This window comes from Coregonus lavaretus (assembly GCF_964263955.1).
Source record: "Coregonus lavaretus genome assembly, chromosome: 33".
NCBI lineage: Eukaryota > Metazoa > Chordata > Actinopteri > Salmoniformes > Salmonidae > Coregonus > Coregonus lavaretus.
In genome coordinates this window covers 21963881-21991204 of record NC_140020.1, presented here as the reverse complement: position 1 = coordinate 21991204, position 27324 = coordinate 21963881, and the positions used below count along the sequence as shown (strand labels likewise).

The 27324-nt window shown below is 42.1% G+C and overlaps 1 protein-coding gene across 1 annotated transcript in view; it reads right to left on the bottom strand.

The window, feature by feature from the left end:
• syne2a (spectrin repeat containing, nuclear envelope 2a) overlaps positions 1–27324 on the bottom strand; it is a 242120-nt gene that overhangs the window by 72080 nt on the left and 142716 nt on the right. Inside the window, exons 76-86 of the mRNA XM_084151514.1 lie at positions 25422–25618; positions 24091–24223; positions 23569–23751; positions 17821–17973; positions 13238–13420; positions 12672–12827; positions 12357–12464; positions 8620–8790; positions 7811–7944; positions 5801–5996; positions 1105–1287 (exon numbers count right to left, since the gene is read on the bottom strand). Of these exons, the coding sequence (XP_084007640.1) occupies positions 1105–1287; positions 5801–5996; positions 7811–7944; positions 8620–8790; positions 12357–12464; positions 12672–12827; positions 13238–13420; positions 17821–17973; positions 23569–23751; positions 24091–24223; positions 25422–25618 (1797 nt within the window). The remainder of the gene's footprint in view (positions 1–1104; positions 1288–5800; positions 5997–7810; positions 7945–8619; positions 8791–12356; positions 12465–12671; positions 12828–13237; positions 13421–17820; positions 17974–23568; positions 23752–24090; positions 24224–25421; positions 25619–27324) is intronic.

Genomic DNA, 27324 nt, shown 5'->3' with positions numbered 1-27324 from the left:
AAGGGGTGTGAATATTTTTCGAAATGCACACTGTATATCTTGTCCCCACACACAGCGAGGAAGATATTTCGGGAGGCAAAGAAGTCCAAGGGCCATAGTTGGAGAATTACAGCATCTTGAGGTCACCAAGCCTCCAAATCTACTATTAGAAGCCACCTTCATGCCAACAGGCTATTTGGAAGGGCTGCCATATAAAATATAAATGCCTGGAGTTTGCTAAACGGCATTGGTACTTGAATTGGAATCGGCTGCTATGGTCAGATGAGACGAAAATAGAGCTCTTTGCCATGTACACCAGTGGTGGGTTTGGCCTCGAAAGAAGGATGCAAATGCAGAAAATAACATAATTTCTACTGTAAAATATGGTGGTGGATCTTTGATGTTATGGGTCTGTTTTGCTTCCACTGGTCCTGGGGCCCTTGTTAAGGTCAACAACATCATGAACTCTACCAAGTACCAGGACATTTTAGCCAAAAGCCTGGTTGCCTCTGCCAGGAGTCTGAAATGTGGTGCAAGTTAATCTTCCAACAAGACAATGACCCCAAGCACACATTAAAATCTACAAAGAAATTGTTAATTGACCACAAAATCAACATTTTGCAGTCTCCGTACTTGAACCCCATTGGAAGCCTTTGGTTTGTATTGAAGAGAGCAGCCAATAAGCACAGACTGAAGGATATCAAGGATCTGCAATGATTCTATTTGGAGGAATGGTAAAAGATCCCTCCCAATATGTTCTCCAATCTCATAAAGCATTATAGAAAAATGCTAAGTGCTGTTATCCTCACAAGGGGAGGGTGCACAAAGTATTAAAACAGGGGTGCCAATCATTTTGACGCCTATCTTTTTAAAAATTATTATTATTACTTGTTTAAACTAAATATTTTTCTCTGAGCAATTGTATAAGTATAAAATAATTTAATTTCCCAATTTTGTTTAGCATACAATATATTTTTGGAGCATACTTTCATAAAATGTCCATGCATTCATTTTGTTGTATAAATCCATCAATGTTGGTGTTAACGTTTTTCCACAATATTTACGATCAAATCTGTTCATTGTATTTTATTTATTTACATTTTCTACATGGCTTTCCCCTCTCACCTGAAGCCGTGCACGTTTCCCTGACAACGCCTGGCCCAGCAGCACCAGGTCACGTGACAACAACCTGGCCTCTGATTGGATGATGGCAGCGACGAGTGGCTCCGTCTGTCCAATCAGAGGCTTGGAGGCTTCCAGAACTTTGCCCAGACTGCCTTGAACATCCTCAAAGCCAACCTGCTGATGCTGGAAAACACACACACATACACACACACACACACACACCAGTGAGATGTTACTGCCATAAATGTGTGAGACATTGCCAATTCACTCCTGACGGACACCTAGGGGCTGCACATTTTTGTTCTAGCCTAACACTAGCACGACTAACCTGCCACTAGTCAACTCATCACCAAGCCCTTGATTAGTTGGTTCATGTTTGTTATTGCTTTAAATCACTGGCCATCGCTACTACAGTATTTGCTTTGTTTTTCTCTGCATATTTTGGTGTTTTCTGGGTCTCAAATTCAGAGGGAAACATCCTCCTTGTCTTGTATTCACAGAGCAAAACAGCTGAGTATTTTAATTAAAAGTGGTGAGTGGTTTTTGAAGTAGGCATGGATGACGAATCGGGTTGTGCTCTAATGGAGCGAGTGGAAGATAGGTTGCTCACTGCTTACAAAATAATATCGAGCTCATTTCTTTTTCTTGGTCTGCAGGGTCAGGTATGGGGTAGAGGAGAACACACATACATGCACGCACACACACATACACACACAGCACAGTGTGGCCTATTGTTGCTATTGGGTGATTCCACGCCAACGTAGGCTGAAAATACTTTTGGTATCTCCGATTGATTTGGCAATTCTGATATAATAACTTAATTGGGAGGAAGGATGTTTGACATGCTTTTTACATTTGTTTCACAAACCATTTTTGAGAAAATCATGATGAAAGTGGCCATTTAGGCAATTTTTAGACCAATACATGCCTCCTGTAAGACCCTATGATCTGTGTACCTTACATGACACAGAACACATATTGGTGTCATTATACAGTTGAAGTCGGAAGTTTACATACACCTTAGCCAAATACATTTAAACTCAGTTTTTCACAATTCTTGACATTTAATCCTAGTAACAATTCCCTGTCTTAGGTCAGTTAGGCTCACCACTTTATTTTAAGAATGTGAAATGTCAGAATAATAGTAGAGAGAATTATTTATTTCAGCTTTTATTTATTTCATCACATTCCCAGTGGGTCAGAAGTTTACATACACTCAATTCGTATTTGGTAGCATTGCCTTTAAATTGTTTAACTTGGGTCAAACGTTTTGGGTAGCCTTCCACAAGCTTCCCACAATAAGTTGGGGGAATTTTGGCCCATTCCTCCTGACAGAGCTGTTGTAACTGAGTCAGGTTTGTAGGCCTCCTTGCTCGCACACGCTTTTTCAGTTCTGCCCACACATTTTCTATAGGATTGAGGTCAGGTCTTTGTGATGGCCACTCCAATACCTTGACTTTGTTGTCCTTAAGCCATTTTGCCACAACTTTGGAAGTATGCTTGGGGTCATTGTCCATTTGGAAGACCCATTTGCGACCAAGCTTTAACTTCCTGACTGATGTCTTGAGATGTTGCTTCAATATATCCACATAATTTTCCTTCCTCATGATGCCATCTATTTTGTGAAGTGCACCAGTCCCTCCTGCAGCAAAGCACCCCCAGAGCTTGGTGCTTCACGGTTGGGATGGTGTTCTTCGGCTTGCAAGTGACCCCCTTTTTCCTCCAAACATAACAATGGTCATTATGGCCAAACAGTTCTATTTTTGTTTCATCAGACCAGAGGACATTTCTCAAAAAATCACGATCTTTGTCCCCATGTGCAGTTGCAAACCGTAGTCTGGCTTTTTTATGGCGATTTTGGAGCAGTGGCTTCTTCCTTGCTGAGCGGCCTTTCAGGTTATGTCGATATAGGACTTGTTTTACTGTGGATATAGATACTTTTGTACCTGTTTCCTCCAGCATCTTCACAAGGTCCTTTGCTGTTGTTCTGGGATTGATTTGCACTTTTCGCACCAAAGTACGTTCATCTCTAGGAGACAGAACGCGTCTCCTTCCTGAGCGGTATGACGGCTGCGTGGTCCCATGGTGTTTATACTTGCGTACTATTGTTTGTACAGATGAACGTGGTACCTTCAGGCATTTGGAAATTGCTCCCAAGGATGAACCAGACTTGTGGAGGTCTACAATTTGTTTTCTGAGGTCCTGGCGGATTTCTTTAGATTTTCCCATGATGTCAAGCAAAAAGGCACTGAGTTTAAAGGTAGGCCTTGAAATACATTCACAGGTACACCTCCAATTGACTCAAATGATGTCAATTAGCCTATCAGAAGCTTCTAAAGCCATGACATCATTTTCTGGAATTTTCCAAGCTGTTTAAAGGCACAGTCAACTTAGTGTATGTAAACTTCTGACCCACTGAAATTGTGATACAGTGAATTATAAGTGAAATAATCTGTCTGTAAACAATTGTTGGAAAAATTACTTGTGTCATGCACAAAGTAGATGTCCTAACCGACTTGCCAAAACTATAGTTTGTTAACAAGAAACTCCAACCTAAGTGTATGTAAACTTCCGACTTCAACTGTATACATGTTCAATGACTTCTCAATACACAGTGGTTGCCAATATGAGTAATAATATTACAGTTACTGATCAGAGGTCGTTGTTACTTCGCAATTTTTTAAATATTTCTCTTCCTATTACAGTTACTGATCCCCAAAAATATATGTGATGATTATTATTCCCTCTCTGTTGGCTCAATTTATATATTTTTTAAACGCCCCGGATTCTATATAATTGTTTTCGTCCTGAGTCTGACATCTTCTCACCAAGTTCCTGTTTTACGCACGCACCCACTACTACTAACTGCTTTTAGTGAGGGAGATGAAAAATGGCAGAAGTGTTTAAAACATTGCATTTCTCCATCACAGAGTTGAGCACTCTCTGCAACTGGGGGTAAAATGCATCACTGACAAAGAGTATAAATTCCTGAGGGAATATTGCACAGTCATGAAGCCATTCACTGTGTCATTGGACATCTTGCAAGGGGAGGAGAACTGTTTCTACGAAAATCTACTACCAACCCTGGATATGTTGATGTCCAAGACACTGGCACTGAAGGACTGTCTCTCTCAGATGACAGCTGGCCTGCCCGATGCCATAGTCCAGGTAGGCTTAGATAGTGTTCATATCCTTGCCCTCAATGCCCTGTGAGTTGATATCTGCAGGCCTATTGCACATAGCCTACTTGAATTTATTAATTTTTTTAAACTTGTGTTGGTTATATTATTTACATTTAGTGAGGACGCGCAATGTTTTGGGGTGTAACGCAAAAGCAATATAACGTGTAGGGTAACTAATTACTGTTCCCAGGCAGTAATGAGTAAAGTAATTAATTACTGTTGAAAGAAGTCACGAGTAAGGTAATATATTACTTTCACGACCCCAACACTGGCCATATGGCAGCCTAAACAGAGAGCTCTGTAATAAAAAAAACAACAACATATTATTGTGTTTTTAAGTGTTTTTTATGTATTTTTCATCTGCTTTTTGTTTCTGATCATTTACTGAGTCGTGATTTGACCCGTTTTTATTTAGAATTTATGTATCTGACGGTTTGAAGACTGTTGGCAGTTTGGCTTGGCTAGCTAGGTTAGCTAGCTAATGTTAGCTTTGAATGGGACTGTTGTCGTTTGAATGCCTCAACATCGCAAAAGCAAGTGACTCGGGATAGGAGAGGACTACATTACTGGAAATGACTTGCAGTAGTGAAGATTGTCAACTACTCTGTTACCAAATGTGAGGTGAGCCTGTGCGCCAGAGGCGATGTGCGCTGATGAGGCTACGGACCTGTCTGTCTCTGACTCCCTGGCTGTGACTGAGATGCTTCCTCCTCCTCCTGACCATCAATGTTTTCTCTACTCCGCTCACCATCCGAAGTGCTTGAACTGAACAACTCTCCATGACCCATCAGATTTACGCATTTTCTAGATTAGCACAGACATTTATTGACATTTACTTTGTTTTTTGTTGAATTTCTTGATGTATACTCAATTCAGCTTTTAGCTGCCATGTATACTGAAATAGAACTCAACTCAATAAACTGAAAAGGAGAAGCTATATACACTGAGTGTCCAAATATTAGGAACACCTTCCTAATATTGAGTTGAACCCTCTTTTGCCCTCAGAACAGCCTCAATTCATCGGGGCATGGACTCTACAAGGTGTCTAAAGTGTTCCACAGGGATGCTGGCCCATGTTGACTCCAATGCTTTCCACAATTGTGTCATGTTGGCTGGATGTCCTTTGGGTGGTCGACCATTCTTGATACACATAGGAAACTGTTGAGCGTGAAAAACCCAGCAGCGTTGCAGTTCTTGACACACTCAAACCGGTGCGCCTGGCACCTACTACCATACCCCGCTCAAAGGCACTTAAATATTTTGTCTTGCCCATTCACCCTCTGAATGGCACACATGCACAATCCATGTCTCAATTGTCTTAGGACTTTAAAATCCTTCTTTAACCTGTCTCCTCCCCTTCATCTACACTGATTGAAGTGGATTTAACAAGTGACATCAATAAGGGATCATAGCGTTCAGTCTATTTCATGGAAAGAGCAGGTGTTCCTAATGTTTTGTACACTCAGTAGACTTCAATTTGAATAAATCCCAACCCGAGTGACAGTGACACTCACCTTGATGGTGTCAACCAGGTCCTGTGTGGCGTGGCATGGTGTCGACAGGGAGCTGAGCAGTGCCCCCCACTGGTCCTGGTGGTGTTGCAGGTGGACGGAGCACTGGTCGGACAAACGGCTGTATTCCCCCCAGAACGACAGCAGATCCCCAGTTCTCAGCAGCTCCTCATCCACTTCCTGCAATACTGCCTTCCACCTGACAGGGGGTGAGAGTATTTTAAACATAATAAAGGGGCAATCTGGGATTCAAACAACAACAAAGTGGGCTGCCTGCCATTTTTTTTTTTTTTATAAACTGAGGCATCTTGTTTTAAAGTTATTCACTAGCCATATACAAAGCAATATAACGTGCTGATGGCAAAATAGAGGAGCGAAATGAACAACTGTGTTTTCTTATTGCTTTAGTGATTGACAGTAGATGGCGCAAAATGAGTCTTCAATGATGAAGTGACACTTTCAGGTTAGGTAGACCCAGCCATAGAGATCCTATTAAATTACTAGAGGGGCTATGTCATAAACCCTCGAAGTTCCAGAATGGGGTGAAAATGGCAGCCATATTAGTCAGGGAGAAATCCAAGCCAGTCTAATTACAATTCATGTCAGTAGAGGCATAATCCTGATTTTACTTATGCAGGAAAATAAAACAAAGGCATGTGATATATCAGAAATTGTGTAATAGAATTATTGTCAACCTAAAATCTTGTCATATAATCATAAATACAATAACCTCTAAAATATATGCAAACAGACCATAAATGTCGATATATATAGACACTACCGTTCAAAAGTTTGGGGTCACTTAGAAATGTCCTTGTTTTCAAAAGAAAAGCAGTTTTTTTGTCCATTAAAATAACATCAAATTGATCAGAAATACAGTGTAGACAAAGTTAATGTTGTAAATGGCTTTTGTAGCTGGAAACTGCAGATTTTTTATGGAATATCTGATTTCAGTCAGTGTATGGCTGTGGATTGACTATTTGAACAGAATGTTGGCATATTGGCAGTTAATTGGAAAAAATATGGAATCATTCCTCTAAAACTGGCTGGCTAGCTGGCTAACAAACATACAGTACAGATAAATTCTTCAAAATTCATTATTTTACACAATATCTTATCACAGCACTGGCAAACCATGGTTGACCAACTCCCTGACCAAAATGGCTGACCTTTATCCCATCGTAAGAAGGTTCATGTCAATTCTAGTATTCTAATTCCTAATTCTATGGACTCAGCATTATGACATCATCAACACAGCAGGCCAACTTCCTGCTTATTAACAACAGCAGCATTTAAATCTATGAAGACAAAGCTGTCATCAAGGCAAAGGGTGGCTACATTGAAGAATCAAAAATCAAAAATATATTTTGATTTGTTTAACACTTTTTTGGTTACTACATGATTCCATATGTGTTATTTCATAGTTTTGATGTCTTCACTACTTTTCTACAATGTAGAAAATAGTAAAAATAAAGAAAAACCCTTGAATGAGTAGGTGTGTCCAAACTTTTGACTGGTACTGTATATATATTGTAATATATATTTTCTTCCATTTCGTGCTTACTAAACATGACCCTGCTGTTTGATTATGTCACATTGCCGAGTCCACCTTAAAGGGGCAATTTGCATTTGCTACATCCATTTTTGGATGTATAAATTAATTATATGTACCTATTGATTATTGAAGAGTTTAACTTGTAAATGCCTCATGAGCTTAGATCAACTGTTGTACCCAATCAGAACCCAACATATAAGTTCGTTTTATTTCAATGTTTGTAAACAAAGTAAATGTAAACAAACTCTTTATAGCTTCAAAACATGGTTAAAACTATAATTTTGATATTATGGATGGTCAGTCCTTGCATCCATAGCTCTGTCTATGAATTTGAGAGTGGTTACATTTCTCCAGCCTTATCCCTCAGATTTTTACTGGAACAGGAGCAGGAAGGACGCATTGTTATTGTTTCAACTGCTGATTGCCCCTTTAAAGGTCCAGTTAGCGGTGGTACTGACTGTGTTCTCTCCTCCTCAAGTCTCTCAGTAAGGAGTTGGGCCGCTCCAGGACTGACTGCGTCCCTCAGGCCTGCGTACGACTGGTCCAGAGCAGCCCACATCTCCGCCCCCATCCCAGCCTCCACCTGGAGGCACTATGGACAGAGAAATGCCATAGTGTAAACAAACACTCCCTTTCCAACTCACCAAACCAAACAGCATTTCATGACAAAATCTCCTACAGCCTTGAGGCACGCTGTGTATGGGAGATATAGGTTTGGTAGCTTTGCATGTTAGGAAGATATAGGCTATCCTATACATCTGGCACACAATATGTGTCTACGTCACATGTTCTATACCCACAATGTCGGGTTGTCTACAGTAGTTCAAGGTTAGTGTGATGGTATCTCTTTCAATCATCTTTTAATTCATATTTATCTACCATTACAGTGGATTGTAAAATATTGGACCCTGTATCAGTGGTTAATGGTTGAGACAGAGAGGTTTCAAAACAGAGAGTCGGAACTGACGAGCACTTCTTGTACTGGTCATTAAGCAGACTAGGGCAGGATTTTAGCTAGCTGGTTGCCAATGGGGAAAGTGACAAACTTGTCCCTTGCTGGTAGGTTTTCTCTGAATCTCAATACATTAGCTAGCCTTAAGTAGCTGAATATGTCTTCAACACATTTCCATATTTGTCAAAAACGACTTAATTTCAAAGGAGTGCTGTACTGGACTGTATGCACTAAATGTGGATCACGTAGCTAGCTTGGTGGAACTGCCCCTTGATGTGTCTCTTCTTATATGGTTGACTACTCCATCACACTCACCTGTAGCTGCTCCACATGCCTTTTGACCTGGTGGGAGGAGAGGAGGGGGCCACTGCTGTGTTCCAGACCACAGCGCAGCCTAGTGGTGTAGAGTGAAACATCACCCAGCTCCTTCTCAAACTGGCCCCACTGAACACGCACCCGCTGGAGAGCAGGCCTTAGGCTCCCAACCTGTAGGGGACACAAAATACCAATAGCACCCTTTTCACACTATCATGTTGACCTGAAACAAGCTGTGTTGGCTTGGATATTTCATTTTCACAATGTATTTTTCTGCATGGTTCCAACAACTATAGTGGATGCGTAGCAAGGCCAGCTCAGTACAGCTTGGTTTTGCTTAACTCAGTTTAGCTCAGTAGTGTGTAAAGCGCTTTTATGTCATATTGTATGACACATAACATGCCAGAGCAGTGGAAACATGGCAGCAATGGGGTCCTGCAGGACCCAAGTGTTTGCAGACTTCTCTTTCAGCCCAGCATGAAAATACATTTTCAAATTAAATTATTTTTGTTTTCCTTGTTTTTTAATATGAGCACAGATAACAAATAAAACCATAAGTAAAGATATAATTATGCATGAAGTAAACAGCAATATTGGGTCAATTTCCACAACAACTAAGAGCATTGAAGTGCGAGGCTAAACTTCTCCTCTGTTTTGACCTCGTAGCTATCACTTTGTGGCAGCGTGATACTCTGCGTGACTGTGTGAGAGCAAAGTCTTGCATCATGCTCATCTGAATACAGCGCCTATAATAAGTATTTACCCCCCTTGGATTTCTTCACATTTTATTGTGTTACAAAGTGGGGATTAAAATGGATTTAGAAGAAAAAGCATATATATATATGTTCATCTTTTAATGAAGAATTTAACTAAAATATCTTGATCAGATAAGTATCCCCCCCGAGTTAATACATGTTAGAAACACATTTGGCAGCAATTACAGCTGTGAAGCTTGTTGGGTAAGTCTCTAGGAGCTTTGCACACCTGGGTTGTGCAATATTTGCCCATTATTCTTTTCAAAATCCTTCAAGCTCTGTCAATTTAGTTGTTGATCATTGCCAGACAGCCATTTTCAAGTCTCGCCATAGATTGTCAAGACGATTTAAGTCAAAACTGTAACATGGCCACTCAAGAACATTTACTGTTTTCTTGGTAAGAAGCTACAGTGTAGATTTGGTGTAGATGATGCAGCCACCACCATGCTTGAAAATATGGAGAGCGGTACTCAATGATGTGTTGTGTTGGATTTGCCCCAAACATAACGCTTTGTATTCAGGACAAAAAGTGTATTCCTTTGCCACATTTTTGCAGTATTACTTTAGTGCCTTGTTGCAAACAGGATGCATGTTTTTAATATTTATATTCTGTACAGGCTTCCTTCTTTTCACTCTGTCATTTGGGTTAGTATTGTGGAGTAACTATAATGTTGTTGATCCATCCTCAGTTTTTTCCTATCACAGCCATTAAACTCGGTAACAGTTTTAAAATCACCATTGGCCTCATGGTGAAATCCCTGAGCGGTTACTTCCTCTCCGGCAACTCAGCTAGGAAGATGCATGTATATTTGTAGTGATTAATATTAGCCTAATTAATAACTTCACCATGCTCAAATGGATATTCAGTGTCTGCGTTTTTGATCTATCAATCAGTGCCCTTCTTTGCGAGGCATTGGAAAAGCTCCCTGGTCTTTGTAGTTGAATCTGTGCTTGAAATATACTATTTGACTGAAGGACCTTACAGATAATTGGGTGTGGGGGGTACAGAGAAGGGGTAGTCATTCAAAAACCATGTCTACCCCTATTATTGTACACAGAGTGCAATACTCCTGAACTTATTTAGGCTTGCCATATCAAAGGGGGTTAATACTTACAGTACCAGTCAAAAGTTTGGACACACCTACTCATTCAAGGGTTAATAATAGAATAGAATAATAGTGAAGACATCAAAACTATGAAATAACACATATGGAATCATGTAGTAACCAAAAAAGTGTTAAACAAAATATTATTCAAATAGCCACCCTTTGCCTTGATGACAGCTTTGCATACTCTTGGCATTCTGTCAACCAGCTTCATGAGGTAGTCAACTGGAATGCATTTCAATTAACAGATGTGCCTTCTTACAAGTTAATTTGTGGAATTTATTTCCTCCTTAATGCATTTGAGCTTATCAGTTGTGTTGTGATAAGGTAGGAGGGGTATACAGAAGATAGCCCTATTTGGTAAAAGATCAAGTCCATATTAACAGCTCAAATAAGCAAAGAGAAATGACAGTCCATCATTACTTTAAGACATGAAGGTCAGTCAATACGGAAAATTTCAAGAACTTTTAAAGTTTCTTTAAGTGCAGTCGCAAAAACCATCAAGCACTATGATGAAACTGGCTCTCATGAGGACCACCACAGGAATGGAAGACCCAGAGTTACCTCTGCTGCAGAGGATAAGTTCGTTAGAGTTACCAGCCTCAGAAATTGCAGCCCAAATAAATGCTTCACAGAGTTCAAGTAACAGACACATCTCAACATCAAATGTTCAGAGGGGACTGTGTGAATCAGGCCGTCATGGTCGAATTGCTGCAAAGAAACCACTACTAAAGGACACCAATAAGGAGAATAGACCTGCTAGGGCCAAGAAACACGAGCAATGGCCATTAGACCGGTGGAAATTTGTCCTTTGGTCTGGAGTCCAAATTGGAGATTTTTGGTTCCAACCGCTGTGTCTTTGTGAGACGTGGTGTGGGTGAACGGATGATCTCCGCATGTGTAGCTCCCACCGTAAAGGATGGAGGAGGAGGTGTTATGGTGTGGGGGTGCTTTGCTGGTGACACTGTCTGTGATTTATTTAGAATTCAAGGCACACTTAACCAGCATGGCTACCACAGCATTCTGCAGTGATACGCCATCCCATCTGGTTTGGGCTTAGTGGGACTATCATTTGTTTTTCAACAGGACAATGACCCAACACACCTCCAGGCTGTGTAATGGCTATTTTACCAAGAAGGAGAGTGATGGAGTGCTGCATCAGATGACCTGGCCTACACAATCCCCCGACCTGAACCCAATTGAGATGGTTTGGGATAAGTTGGACGGCAGAGTGAAGGAAAAGCAGCCAACAAGTGCTCATCAAATGGGGGAACTCATTCAAGACTGTTGGAAAAGCATTCCAGGTGAAGCTGGTTGAGGAAATGCCAAGAGTATTCAAAGCTGGCATCAAGGCAAAGGGTGGCTATTTGAAGAATCTCAAATATAAAATATATTTTGATTTGTTTAACACTTTTTTGGTTACTACATGATTCCATATGTGTTACTTCATAGTTTTGATGTCTTCACTATTATTCTACAATGTGAAAAATTATAAAAATAAAGAAACACCCTTGAATGAGTAAGTGCGTCCAAACTTTTGACTGGTACTGTATATAACCAAGAAATGTCAGTTATACATTTTTTATTAATTTGTTAACATTTATATAATTTTCTTTTTACTTTGACATTATGGAGTATTTTCTGTAGATCAGTGTAGACCATTTCAACCCCACTTTGTAACCCATGTAAAAAAATCCAAGGGCACTGAATAGTTATGGTAGGCACTGTATCTGCGGTGCTGCTTGTGGCAATGTCGTATCGCAGAGTCTGAGTTTAATAAATTAAACCATAGTTAACAAACAAAACCATAGTTAACTAACAAAAACCATAGTTAACTAGTTAACTTGTGGCCTGTGTCAATGTGTGTGTTAGTCACCTGTTGGTTGAGGTTTGTGCAGACCTGGTTGACTGTGTCTGCAGACCAGGTGTCCTGGACCAGATCCTCTACCTCCACAAACACGTCTTTCAGTTTCTCCTCCACAGCCTGAACAGATAGAGAGGAAGTCACCTTTTGTCAACTGTTCTATAAAGAAATGCACACAACTCAGGCATGCGCACACACATGCGTGAGCACGCAAACAAGCACACACACACAAACACACACTATTCACTCAATGAAGTCCCCATCTACATACAGTGCATAGAGTATAGTATCCATGTCTCAAGTTCTGGCTTGTTAAACGCTCCATACCTCCCACTCAAGCAGGGCCTTGTCCACCTGCGTCTGACTGACAGGTCTCTGCCACTCCCTCAGCTTCTTTCTTTCCCCCTCGGCCCAGCTGAGCACCCGCCGCAGTCGCTTCTCTCTGTCTGCGCAGGTGTGGAACAGCTCCTCAGCATGGCGCACCTGCAAACCATAGGTATCATACAGACACGAGGGTTGGGGTCAATTCCATTTCAATTCGGTAAATTCACGATGGAAAATTAGAATTGGAAATGTCAGTTCACTTCCTGAATCGACTGAATTGAAATGGAATTGACCCCAGCCCTTTATTTCTCTCGATGACCCAGACCCATGCCACTCTAAGAAAAGCAAACTGCTTCAATTGACAAATGTTGATAAAGTACTACGTTAGCTATGAAGATTTTGTGAAACTCCTGGTCATCATTTTTAAAATATTATTATACTTTGCAGTTGACAGCTTTCCACCTTTATTTAGTAGAGTCCTGATTCCTTGTTTAGATGATAAAAAGCCTTAATTTGATTGGCTATCACAATAGTGAGCCTGGTTTTATTTGGTTAGCTGTCGTACTCACCTGACTGCCCAGCTTCCCTTCTAGGAGGAGCCAGCTCAAGTTGAGGGCTCCCATTTGCTCTGCAAAGAGTGTGCGCTCCTCAGAGCAGCGGGCAGAGTTGTCCGACGCTGCCACTGACTGCGGTCCGGACTGGCACAGGAAATCCAGGGTGAGTTGCCCGCTGGCACTGCCTGCCTGGCACCCCTAAGGAATGAAACACCACAGCACACACTGGCATTAACACACAGGAATCCCTACTACTCTACTCTACTACCCCACATAAAAAATACTACAGTTTACTGTAGAATACTATAATACATTCTGTAGATTCCCTCGATCATGTGTAGTGCTTACTATAGAATTTTGTAGTATACTGTAGAATACACTACACACTAGTATCTCTCGATCGTGTAGTACTTACTATCGAATTTTGTAGTACACTGTATAGTCGTGGTCAAAAGTTTTGAGAATGACACAAGTATTGGTCTTCACAAAGTTAGCTGCTTCAGTGTTATGAGATATTTTTGTCAGATGTTACTATGGTATACTGAAGTATAATTACAAGCATTCCATCAGTGTCAAAGGATTTTATTGATAATTACATTAAGTTTATGCAAAGAGTCAATATTTGCAGTGTTGACCCTTCTTTTTCAAGAACTCTGCAATCCGCCCTGGCATGCTGTCAATTAACTTCTGGGCCACATCCTGACTGATGGCAGCCCATTCTTGCATAATGAATGCTTGGAGTTTGTCAGAATTGTGGGTTTTTGTTTGTCCACGCACCTCTTGAGGATCGACCACAAGTTCTCAATGGGATTAAGGTCTGGGGAGTTTCCTGGCCATGGACCCAAAATGTCGATGTTTTGTTCCCAGAGCCACTTAGTTATAACTTTTGCCTTATGGCAAGGTGCTCCATCATGCTGGAAAAGGCATTGGTCGTCACCAAACAGTTCTTAGATGGTTGGGAGAAGCTGGTCTCATGTGTTGGTACCATTCTTTATTCATGGCTGTGTTCTTAGGCAAAATTGTGAATGAGCCCACTCCCTTGGCTGAGAAGCAACCCCACACATGAATGGTCTCAGGATGCTTTACTGTTGGCATGACACAAGACTGATGGTAGCGCTCACCTTGTCTTCTCCGGACAAGGTGTTTTCCGGATGCCCCAAACAATCGGAAAGGGGATTCATCAGAGAAAATGACTTTACCCCAGTCCTCAGCAGTCCAATCCCTGTACCTTTTGCAGAATATCAGTCTGTCCCTGTTGTTTTTCCTGGAGAGAAGTGGCTTCTTTGCTGCCCTTCTTGACACCAGGCCATCCTCCAAAAGTCTTCGCCTCACTGTGCATGCAGATGCACTCACACCTGCCTGCTGCCATTCCTGAGCAAGCTCTGCACTGGTGGTGCCCTGATCCCGCAGCTGAATCAACTTTAGGAGACGGTCCTGGCGCTTGCTGGACTTTCTTGGGCGCCCTGACTTCTTCTTCACAACAATTGAACCTCTCTCCTTGAAGTTCTTGATGATCCGATAAATGTTTGATTTCGGTGCAATCTTACTAGCAGCAATATCCTTGCCTGTGAAGCCCTTTTTGTGCAAAGCAATGATGACGGCACGTGTTTCCTTGCAGGTAACCCTGGTTAACATAGGAAGAACAATGATTTCAAGCACCACCCTCCTTTTAAAGCTTCCAGTCTGTTATTCTAACTCAATCAGCATGACAGAGTGATCTCCAGGCTTGTCCTCGTCAACACTCTCACCTGTGTTAACGAGAGAATCACTGACATGATGGCAGCTGGTCCTTTTGTGGCAGGGCTGAAATGCAGTGGAAATGTTTTTTGGGGATTAAGTTCATTTTCATGGCAAAGAGGGACTTTGCAATTAATTGCAATTCATCTGATCACTCTTCATGACATTCTGGAGTATATGCAAATTGCCATCATCAAAACTGAGGCAGTGACTTTGTGAAAATTAGTATTTGTGTCATTCTCAAAACTTTTGACCACGACTGTAGAATACACTACACGCTGTAGTACCTTTCGGACATTACAGTTTTTCTCAATCGCGTACAAGCAATTTTTGGATCTGTGTTGAAACGTATCTATAGCAGAACAGCGATGATCAAATGCTCAAATACTGTACATTTACAGAACCTCTGATCATTTTCTTTATCTTACTACCTGACTTGAATATCTTGGACCACCTTTTGCAAAACATTAAAAACAAATGTCATCATTGAAAACAAAATACACTGTTAAGTGTTTTGTTCACAGAATATTAACAGATTATTTTCATTAGAAGATAAATGTGTGCAATTGTGTTCACTGTTTCTAAATCATCCAATCACTGACTCCTAAGTCATCATCTCCAACATTGTGACCTTCCATTATAGAGCGTTGCTTTGGTGTGAATTTAGGCCTATAAATTCATTTGTGTTCCTCCATTGTATTCACCTTTCCTTATTTCTATTGTGGATTGTGTTTCTGTGTGCCAATGGAAAGTCTACAAAACTATGAGCAAACCAACCTTTGTATTGAATACATGGAATTGGATGAAACCGATGAAGGAATCCTACACACAAGGTGCTTATTTTTTTTAAACATGTTTTTAAAAATCAGGAATAATATTTGATTTGATGTATTTAAATTGTTCAGTTAAATATGCAAGAAGAGTACATTTACATTTACATTTTAGTCATTTAGCAGACGCTCTTATCCAGAGCGACTTACAGGAGCAATTAGGGTTAAGTGCCTTGCTCAAGGGCACATTAACGTCATTTAGCAGACGCTCTTAGCCAGAGCGACTCACAAATTGGTGCGTTCACCCTATAGCCAGTGGGATAACCACTTTACAATTGGGGGGGGGGGGGGGGGGGTAGAAGGATTCCTTTATCCTATCCCAGGTATTCCTTAAAGAGGTGGGGTTTCAAATGTCTCCGGAAGGTGGTGAGTGACTCCGCTGTCCTGGCGTCGTGAGGGAGCTTGTTCCACCATTGGGGTGCCAGAGCAGCGAACAGTTTTGACTGGGCTGAGCGGGAACTATGCTTCCGCAGAGGAAGGGGAGCCAGCAGGCCAGAGGTGGATGAGCGCAATGCCCTCGTTTGGGTGTAGGGACTGATCAGAGCCTGAAGGTACAGAGGTGCCGTTCCCCTCACTGCTCCATAGGCAAGCACCATGGTCTTGTAGCGGATGCGAGCTTCAACTGGAAGCCAGTGGAGTGTGCGGAGGAGGGGGGTGACGTGAGAGAACTTGAACACCAGACGGGCTGCGGCATTCTGGATGAGTTGTAGGGGTTTAATGGCACAGGCAGGGAGGCCAGCCAACAGCGAGTTGCAGTAGTCCAGACGGGAGATGACAAGTGCCTGGATTAGGACCTGTGCCGCTTCCTGTGTAAGGCAGGGTCGTACTCTCCGAATGTTGTAGAGCATGAACCTGCAGGAGCGGGTCACCGCCTTGATGTTGGCGGAGAACGACAGGGTGTTGTCCAGGGTCACGCCTAGGCTCTTCGCACTCTGGGAGGAGGACACAGCGGAGTTGTCAACCGTGATGGCGAGATCATGGAACGGGCAGTCCTTCCCCGGGAGGAAGAGCAGCTCCGTCTTGCCAGGGTTCAGCTTGAGTAATACCGCACCTTTGGATAGTTGTACTTCCAATTTTGATCGTCACGATTTAGTGTAGGGATCATCAACTAGATTCAGCCGCTGGCCAATTTTTTCTTGAGAGGATGGTCAGGGGTCCAGAACATAATTACAAATAATTTGTAGACTGCAAATTGACCGCAAGAAGTATTATATTTGACTAAAACATAATCATTTCAAACCTTGCTTACATTTGTATATGATCACACTCTATTATGCGTGAGAATACTTTCCAAAATGAAAATGACTTGGAGCTGGTTTGCTTGTGTGTTTACAGTCTTTTATGTCCCCCAAAACATATGATTTATTTATTTATTGCTCAGAAAACTTGGGTGGCTGAATACAATCCCCAGTGGGCCTCCAGGTGGGGAACCCTGATTTAGTGACTGCAAAGAAAATGTATCGATCTACTGGGATATTTTAAACACAGACAAACTTTCTGTTTGGTCTGCTTAGACTCAAGAGATAAGTATGGTTTCATTAATCTTTTTGCAGGCTGTGGTGTTCTTTTCATTTATGTATTTGCAATTTTGATGGTATCATATAGTTTTGATGAATGTATTAATGTTTTGAAAACACATTTACTGTTTTGCAAAAGGCCACAGAGTTCTGTGTCTTGTGTACTATAGTATGTACTATAGTTTACCATAGTATACTTTGGTATGTACTATGGTAGGCATACAAATACATGTATGTGTACTATGATAACTTGGTAAATAATGGCATTTATTTATCCATATTACAATTAATTAAATGTGGGACTAGTCCTGTGTTTCTCAATACATAGCTGTGTATGTATGTATGTATGTGTGTGTGTGTGTGTGTGTGTGTGTATGTATGTGTGTGTGTGTGTGTGTGTGTGTGTGTGTGTGTGTGTGTGTGTGTGTGTGTGTGTGTGTGTGTGTGTGTGTGTGTGTGTGTGTGTGTGTGTGTGTGTGTGTGTGCCTGCGTGCGTGCGTGCGTGTTAATGTACCTGGTAGTATTGGAGTATGTGTCTGAGCTGATCCGCGTCATGGCAGGCCTTGCTGGTGGCCTGTCCCTGCTCCTCCAGCCTGGCTTCTGTCTCCTTCACCCACGCCTCCAGGCCTGACAATACCTGGCATGGTGGCCACCTCTCCAACAGGAGCTGAGGAACACAGAAGGAAAGGGACATCAAAACGCCAGCAGGATATAAAGCAATGAAGGGACTCTATAGTGTATGTGTGTATATAAATGGCATATACTGTATATACAGTACAGTGCCTTCAGAAAGTATTTACACCCCTTTACTTTTTCCACATTTTGTTGTGTCACAGCCTGAATTCAAAATGGATTAAATTGAGATGTTGTGTCACTGGCCTACACACAAAACACAATACTGTAGCTCAGTTGGTAGAGCATGGTGCTTGCAACGCCGGGGTTGTGGGATCGTTTCCCACGGGGGCCAGTATGAAAAAATGTATGCACTCACTAACTGTAAGTCGCTCTGGATAAGAGCGTCTGCTAAATGACTAAAATGTAAAATGTTAAGTGGAATTATGTTTTTAGAAATGTTCACAAATTAATAAAAAATCTAAAAATGAAAAGCTAAATGTCTTGTGTCAATAAGTATTCAACCCCTTTGTTATGGCAAGCCTAAATAAGTTCAGGAGTAAAAATGTACTTAACAAGTCATAAAATAAGTTGCATGGACTCAATAGTGTTTAATATGATTTTTGAATGACTACCTCATCTCTGTACCCCACACATACAATTATCTGTTAGGTCCCTCAGTCGAGCAGTGAATTTCAAACACAGATTCACCACAAAGACCAGGGAGGTTTTCCAATCCCTCACAAAAAAAGCAGACATTGAATATCCGTTTGAGCATGGTGAAGTTATTAATTACACTTTGGATGGTGTATTAATACACCCAGTCACTACAAAGATACAGGCGTCCTTCTGAACTCAGTTGCCGGACAGGAAGGAAACCGCTCAGGGATTTCACCATGAGGCCAATTGTGACTTTAAAACAGTTACAGAGTTTAATGGCTGTGATAGGAGAAAACAGAGGACGGATCAACAACATTGTAGTTACTCCACAATACTAACCTAAATGACAGAGTGAAAAGAAAGAAGCCTGTACAGAATAAAACTATTCCAAAACATGCATCCTGTTTGCAATAAGGCACTAAAATAAAACTGCAAAAAATTTGGCAAAGAAATTAACTTTATGTCCTGAATACAGTGTTATGTTTGGGGCAAATCCAACACAACACATTAAGCATGGTGGTGGCTGCATCATGTCATGGGTATGCTTGTCATCGACAAGGACTAGGGAGTTTTTGGGGGATAAAATAGAGCTAAGCACAGGCAAAATCCTAGAGGAAAACCTGGTTCAGTCTGCTTTCCAACAGACACTGGGAGACAAATTCACCTTTCAGCAGGACAATAACCTAAAACACAAGGCCAAATATACACTGGAGTTGCTTACGAAGACGACATTGAATGTTCCTGAGTAGCCTAGTTACAGTTTTGACTTAAATGAGCTTGAAAATCTTTGGCAAGACTTAAAAATGGCCAACAACAAACTTGACAGAGCTTGAAGAATTGTAAAAATTATTCGGTGCAATACTGTACAATCTAGGTGTGACTAGGTGAAAAATCTGTCTATGTGCCCTTAAGCAAGGCACTTAACCCTAATTGCTCATGTAAGTCGCTCTGGATAAGAGCGTCTGCTAAATGACTAAAATGTAAATGTAAATGTGTGCAAAGCTCTTAGAGACTTGCCCAGAAAGACTCACAGCTGCCAAAGGTGATTCTAACATGTATTGACTCAGGGGTGTGAATACTTATGTACATTATTATTTCCGTATTTCCTTTTCTCTTTGTCATTATGGGGTATGTGGATGGGTGAGAAAAAAATCAATTTGATCAATTTTGAATTCTGGCTGTAACACAACAAAATGTGGACTAAGTCAAGGGGTATGAATACTTTCTGAATGCACCGTATAGTCAACAATATAATGTAGAGCATGGCTTTAGAAAGGCATACCAGTGTAAATATACAATGTTTGTATGCTGTTTTAGAATATCCAAAAGCTGTGAATTCGACCACAGCCAAAATAAGTGGAAAACCATGAATGAACTATCCTTATCTGCTCTTATCGAGGAGTTTCCCAGTAGCTGACTTATGTCCTTGATTTGACTAAACACAAGGGGGAAAAATTAGAGTTAGAAAGAAAGAAAGAAAGAAAGAAAGAAAGAGAGTCGTTGTATGCGGCGCTGTGAACTGGCCTTCACCGAGACCACAGCTGCAAGGGGGAGGATAGGGGGCAATGCCCAGGTGTGTGTGTGTGTGTGTGTGTGTGTGTGTGTGTGTGCGCGTGACTGTGTGTCTGTGTATGCCTCTATGCATGTTCTGTGCGTGTGTGAGTATAGGTAATGGGTTTTGATGATCCGGTGATGTATACACTGTGGGAGCCAGTGCAAATATTTTACACAATCCCGTTGTCTGAAGATAAGCTTAGTCTTTCATCCCCTCCTCTCTCATATCTTCATCAAGTTGGTGAACCCACAACCGGTCATACTGTACATGAAAGAGTTCTCAGGGTGCATCGCAAATAACACCCTATTCCTTATGTAGTGCACTACCAGCTCAAAAGTAGTGCACTAAATAGGGAATAAGGTGCCATTTTGGACGCACCCTCACTGTTCAGTTTGGCACAACGTTCGGCTGTTTGTTGAAAGTTCTGAGAACCTGCTCGGATTCACTGGTGATAAACGAGAGGCCAAATGAAAAACTAGTCTTCGCCTCTTCTCTTTGGTCATCCCATCTGTGTGTGTTATTAGGAGATTATTTGAAAGATAATGGGTGCGTCTCGATAGCCCAGAGAGGCTTGCTCTCCATTCCTTTCCCTTTCCTTTTCCCCAAGGGGTATGTGGGAAGATAATAAAACATTTTAGGAAAAAAATATAGGGACAAATATTACCCCCCAAAATATGTTCAAGTTATTTCAATCTTGGACCTCCCGAGTGGCACAGCGGTCTAAGGCACTGCATCGCAGTGTTGATGTGTCACAGCCGGCCATGACCGGGAGTCCCATAGGGCGGCGTGCAATTGGCCCAGCGTCGTCCGGGTTAGGGGAGGGTTTGGCCGGGGGGCTTTCCTTGGCTCATCGTGTTCTAGTGACTCCTTATGGCGGGCCGGGCACCTGCAAGCTGACTTCAGTTATCAATTGAACAGTGTTTCCTCTGAAACATTGGTGCGGCTGGCTTCCAGGTTAAGCGAGCGGGTGTTAAGAAGCAGCATGGCATGGCGGGTCATGGCTCGCCCTTCACCTCTACAGAGCCCATTGGGGAGTTGCAGCGATGAGACAAGATTGAATTGCAATTTGATATCACGAAAAAATATACAAAGAAAACGTTTTTTTTTTCAATCTTAATAGGCAGGAAAACATTTACTGAGGCCACTGGTGTGAAATCTCTAGTTATTTTATATTTATAGGCCTACTTTTTTACTTTAGTTTCAGTGCGTGTGCATTGCTCTGTCTACCTGTCCTCTGCCCACCCAACACGCTAGAGTGCCTGCTAGTGTTATCCTCACTGAAACTATGATTGATAAAACAGCAGCTGATGCACTGAAGACTGTATCATTGTCAAATAACACAGTGTGCCGTAGGATCAATGACATGGGCGTTAACATTGTTAATCGAGTGGTGAAAATATTTAAATCATTCTGGTCCATTTTCTCTGCAGCTGGACGAATCAACTGATGTCAGTAGGGAAGCCCAGTTGATTGCGTTTGTGCAATACAGAGACATTTTGGAAATTAATGAGCACATTCTGTTCTGCAAGAAGCTAACGGGGAGAACTACAGGTCAGGATGTGTTTCACGTTATTGACAATTTTTTCTCAGAGCACAATCTGGATTGGAAATCCTGTGTTCATGTGCGCACGGATCATGCTGCATCAATGCCTGGGAGAGTGAAAGAATGAATTGCCCAGATAAAGAAGGTAAATCCCATTGTATCATTCACAGAGAGGCATTGGCCAGCAACAAAATGAGTCCTGAGTTACATTATGTTTTGAATGACGCAGTGAAAGTGATTAACTTTATCCATCCAGTCCAGACCTCTGAATCACCGACTGTTTGAAAGGCTCTGTGATGACAGTGGGACTGAGTACCAGCCTCTACTGCTTAACATGACGTCCGTTGGCTATCTAGAGTGAAAACGCTACAGAGGCTTTTTGAGCAGCGAGCTCAAAATAATTTTCTGTCTAAGCACTCACACACCTCCTAGTGGCTGTGTTGGAGGACACAGACTGGGGAGTCCGCCGTGCCTATCTTGCTGATGTGTTCAGCAAACTGAACAACCTGAATCTAACTCTGCAAGTTAAAGACACACACATTCTAAACATGTATGACAAAGTGTGTGGATTCATGAAGATGATCAAACTCTGGGAGAGGATATGTGAAGATGGGGATATAAGTTGTTTCCAGCAGCTTGACACCTACAGTAGGCGACCTTTCTACAGATGATGTTGACACTCCTATTGTGCAAATAGTAAGCTCACATTTATCCAAACTCAACAGTGAGTTCAACTCCTACTTCCCTGACATTGAAAACAAGTCTGCCAAACTTGACTGGGTGCGTAAACTTAATTTCTGTCAAATGTACACCTAATTTAGGAATTATGCCGGTCGCAGGCGCATGAGGGGGTACTTCAGGCAGGTCAAAGTGTTTTAGAGGTACAGTAACCAAAAAAGGTTGGGAACCACTGACGTAGAGGACACGAGGACAGGACACTTGGTTATACTGGGTGTGCAGGCTTTTGCTGCTGCCTGGTTCTACTACACTACAACCTGGTTCTACTACACTACAGCCTGGATCTACTACAATACAGCCTGGTTCTACTACACTACAGCCTGGTTCTACTACAATACAACCTGGTTCTACTACACTACAGCCTGGTTCTACTACAATACAGCCTGGTTCTACTACACTACAACCTGGTTCTACTACAATACAGCCTGGTTCTACTACACTACAGCCTGGTTCTTCTACAATACAGCCTGGTTCTACTACAATACAGCCTGGTTCTACTACAATACAACCTGGTTCTACTACACTACAGCCTGGTTCTACTACAATACAGCCTGGTTCTACTACACTACAACCTGGTTCTACTACAATACAGCCTGGTTCTACTACAATACAGCCTGGTTCTACTACAATACAGCCTGGTTCTACTACACTACAACCTGGTTCTACTACAATACAGCCTGGTTCTACTACACTACAGCCTGGTTCTACTACACTACAACCTGGTTCTACTACACTACAGCCTGGTTCTACTACAATACAGCCTGGTTCTACTACACTACAGCCTGGTTCTACTACACTACAACCTGGTTCTACTACACTACAACCTGGTTCTACTACAGCCTGGTTCTACTACACTACAGCCTGGTTCTACTACACTACAACCTGGTTCTACTACAGCCTGGTTCTACTACACTACAACCTGGTTCTACTACACTACAGCCTGGTTCTACTACACTACAACCTGGTTCTACTACACTACAGCCTGGTTCTACTACACTACAGCCTGGTTCTACTACACTACAGCCTGGTTCTACTACACTACAACCTGGTTCTACTACAGCCTGGTTCTACTACACTACAGCCTGGTTCTACTACAAGACACCTGATTATTCTACTCAGCAGCTCATCAAGAGCACAACCAATCAAATCCCCACCTGGTGCAGTCTCTCCTGGGCTATGGGAAGTGCAGACGTGACTTCGGTCCAGGTTTGCTCCAGCTGTGCTAGCTGTCTGCGCAGGCACGGTGCATCAGCCTCCTTCAGCTGCAGTAGTAATGTGCCCGCCCTGAGCGCAGAGGCCTTTTCAGCTGACTTGGTTTCCAGCTCCACTGAAAACTCCTGTAAAAAAACTAAACGTCAAATCAAAGAGCTCCCATTCCCGAAATTTCACACAAAATTCACACATTCAGTTTGCAATTCTAACATTTTCCATGGCATTTGTAATGTATTTAGGAACCAAAAATTCACTCAAAACTAGCTTTTCAGGTGTTTGTGAAAGAAAAGACAAATGGACTGCATTTTTAACATGTTACAATAAAATTGGTTATACAATAAAAGTTGTTATTCTATATTTACTGTATATCCATACATTTCGGGTAGGATCTGGATGACAATGATTATTTACTACTTTGAGCTACAAAACGTGTCATCTGAAGTTTTTTTTCCTAACTATTTTACCAGTAGTTGGATGAGGTAAATACGGGTGAGCTCCTCGTCTTGAGGTGTGGCGTCGGGCAGACTTGTCCATGTCTTCAGGCGTTCTTTAGCACTGCCCATCCACCCAGTGAGTGAGACAGAGTCTTTGTGGAACCTACAAGAGGGAAAACAGGGTTCAAACAGGGTTCGATGTTTCCTTATGCAAAGCAGTCTACATTTATAGTGCCTTCAGAAAGTAATCACACACCCTTTACTTTTTTGTTGTGTTACAAAGTGGGATTAAAATGGATATCATTGTAATTTTTTTGTCAACGATCTACACAAAATACTCTGAAATGTCAAAGTGGAAGGAAAATTCATTTTTTGTTTTAATTAATGGAAAATAAATCACTAATATTTCTTCAATAGATAAGTATTCAACCCCCTGAGTCAATACATGTTAGAATCACCTTTGGCAGCACTTACAGCTGTGAGTCTTTCTGGGTAAGTCTCTAAGAGCTTTGCACACCTGGATTGTACAATATTTGTCAAGTTGGTTGCTGATCATTGCTAAACAGCAATTTTCAAGTCTTGGCATAGATTTTCAGGTTTCCTTCTTTTCTCTCTGTCATTTAGGTTAGTATTGTGGAGTAACTACAATGTTGTTGATCCATCCTCAGTTATCTCCTATCACAGCCATTATACTTGGTAACTGTTTTAAAATCTCCATTGGCCTCATGGTGAAATTCCTGAGCAGTTTCCTTCCTCTCCGGCAACTGATTTAGGAAGGGCGCCTGTACCTTTGTAGTGACTGGATGTATTGATACACCATCCAAAGTGTAATTAATAACTGCACCATGCTCAAAGGGATATTCAATGTCTGCTTTTTTTTACCCCTCTACCAACAGGTGCCCTTCTTTGCGAACCATAGGAAAAACTCCCTGGTCTTTGTGGTTGAATATGCGCTTGAAATTCAATGCTCGACTTAGGGACCTTACAGATAATTTTTTGTGTGGGGTACAGAGATGGGGTAGTCATTTAAAGTCATGTTAAACACTATTATTGCACACAGAGTGAGTCCATGCAACTTATTATGTGAATTGGTATGCACATTTTTAATCAAGACATTTCAGCTTTTCATTTTTTATTAATTTGTAAACATTTCTAAAAACATAATTCCACTTTGACATTATGGGATATTGTGTGTAGGCCAGTGACACAAAATGTCAATTTAATCAATTTTAAATTCAGGCTGTAACGCAACAGTCAAGGGGTGTGAATACTTTCTGAAGGCACTGTAAGTGTTAGCCAAAGCTGTGTTGTGTGTGTGTGTCCCTGCCTATCTTCCAAAAACCCTGTCTGTGTGTGCCCACCTGTTCCAGTTGTCCCTGATGTCACAGCTGCGTTGGCTCTCCTGCTCTGCCTTGCCGCGGATGGCCCGCCAGCGCAGCTCCAGGACGCCCCCTGTGCCGCCAACCCCGGTACTGCATCCCCAGGCCTGCAGAGCCTTCTCCTGGTCCAGGACCGAGCCTAGGGCAGGCTTGCACTCCTCCAACAGGGCCAGCACTCGCTAATGGGGGGAGAAAGGGGGAGGAGAGAGAGGGGAAGAGGGAGGAGAGGGGGATCAGTAAATAGGGAGAGAGTGAGAGAGAGAGACAGAGAGACAGAGAGAGAGAGAGAGAGAGAGAGAGAGAGAGAGAGAGAGAGAGAGAGAGAGAGAGAGAGAGAGAGAGAGAGAGAGAGAGATGGGAGTGAATAGGGGGAGGGATAGGGTGAAAATGTGAAAGGATAAAGATTGAGAAGGGAATGTATTTGGAATAAGAGAGAAGGAAGAAGAGGTAGGGCCAGAAGAACGGGGGATGAAAAGAAATGTAGGGATCAAATAATTATTGTGGGATGTGGGGAGAGGGAAAGGGAATGAGGCGGGGACGGAAAAGGGAGAGGAGAGGAAGACAGGAACAGAGAATGAAAGAGAGAGGAGACAAAAGGAGGAGGAGGAAGGGGATGTTTGCAAGGGTTACAGAAAGAAGGAGAGAAATATTGAGAGGGACAATGGGGAGAGAAATATGAAAAGGGGAAAATGCTAAAAAAAGTGAGACAAGGAACAATGTGCGAAAGAAATGCATAGAGAGAGTGAAAATGGAATCATCACCACCCAAATCCTCACCTGAACCCCTGCCCACCCCCACACTACTGCTAATGCGTCCCAAATGGCCTCATATTCCCTACATAGTACACTACTTTTGACCAGAGCCCTATGGGCCTGGTTAAAAGTAGTGCACTATATAGGGAATAGGGGGCCATTTGGGACGTAAACAGCATCTCATTCAGTTATTATGGCCAGATAGAGGAAGGCATAAATCTATTAAGGAGATTTGATAAAAAGAAGCATGTGTACTCTACCCTTCCACCCACACACACAGGTGTACACACACACAAACACACACACATTCCACTCAAGTCTGTCCGTCCGAGAGATGAGAAATAGGATTCTGTAATTGTAAAAGGGAGGATATGGGGAGGGAATCCGAAATGGAACATCATGTTCTAATCTCCGATAATGGCCATCCGTATTTCTCAAAGTAATCTGATTTCGGAATGAAGCAATGCCACAACAAATAACTCTCCCTCTCTCTTTCACCCTTCCTCTCTCTCCACCTCTCCCTCTCCTTCTCCCTCTATCTTTCCATCTCTCTTTCTCTCCATCTTTCTTGCGCCAGGTGGCCATGAATCCCTCATTCACTGAAGGGCCTGGTTCACATCCAGCTCTCTCTTTATGGTTGCGTCTCAAATGCCACCCTATTCCCTACATAGTGGACTGCTTTTGACCAGAGCCCTATGAGGGGAATAGGGTGCCATTTAGGAGTCAGCCTGTGGCGCGTCCTACATTTATGTGGGTTACTGGAATTAGACAACAGGCGGTTTCATCCCAGTGCTCGCAGGATGCATCGCTCATTTGGACATAAGACACCTGTTGCTTATGACTGATGCTCATGATATACAGTATCTTCCAGTGATACAAATGATTTGGTAAAATCAAGAATAAGGGATAAACTTGTTATGTAGAGCAAACTAGTTCTTAGTGGGCAAATGTTGCTCAATTGGGTATGTGAGGAGAAGAAAGAGGGTGGACAGAAGGAAATAGGGGACAGTGAACGAGAGAGGGATTAAGAGTGAAAGGAAGAAGAGATGAGGAGGTGATGAAGACAAGAGAGGAGAGGAGTCGGAGATAGGGACGGCGAGAAAGACTGAGATGGTCTACGGACAGAGAGAAAG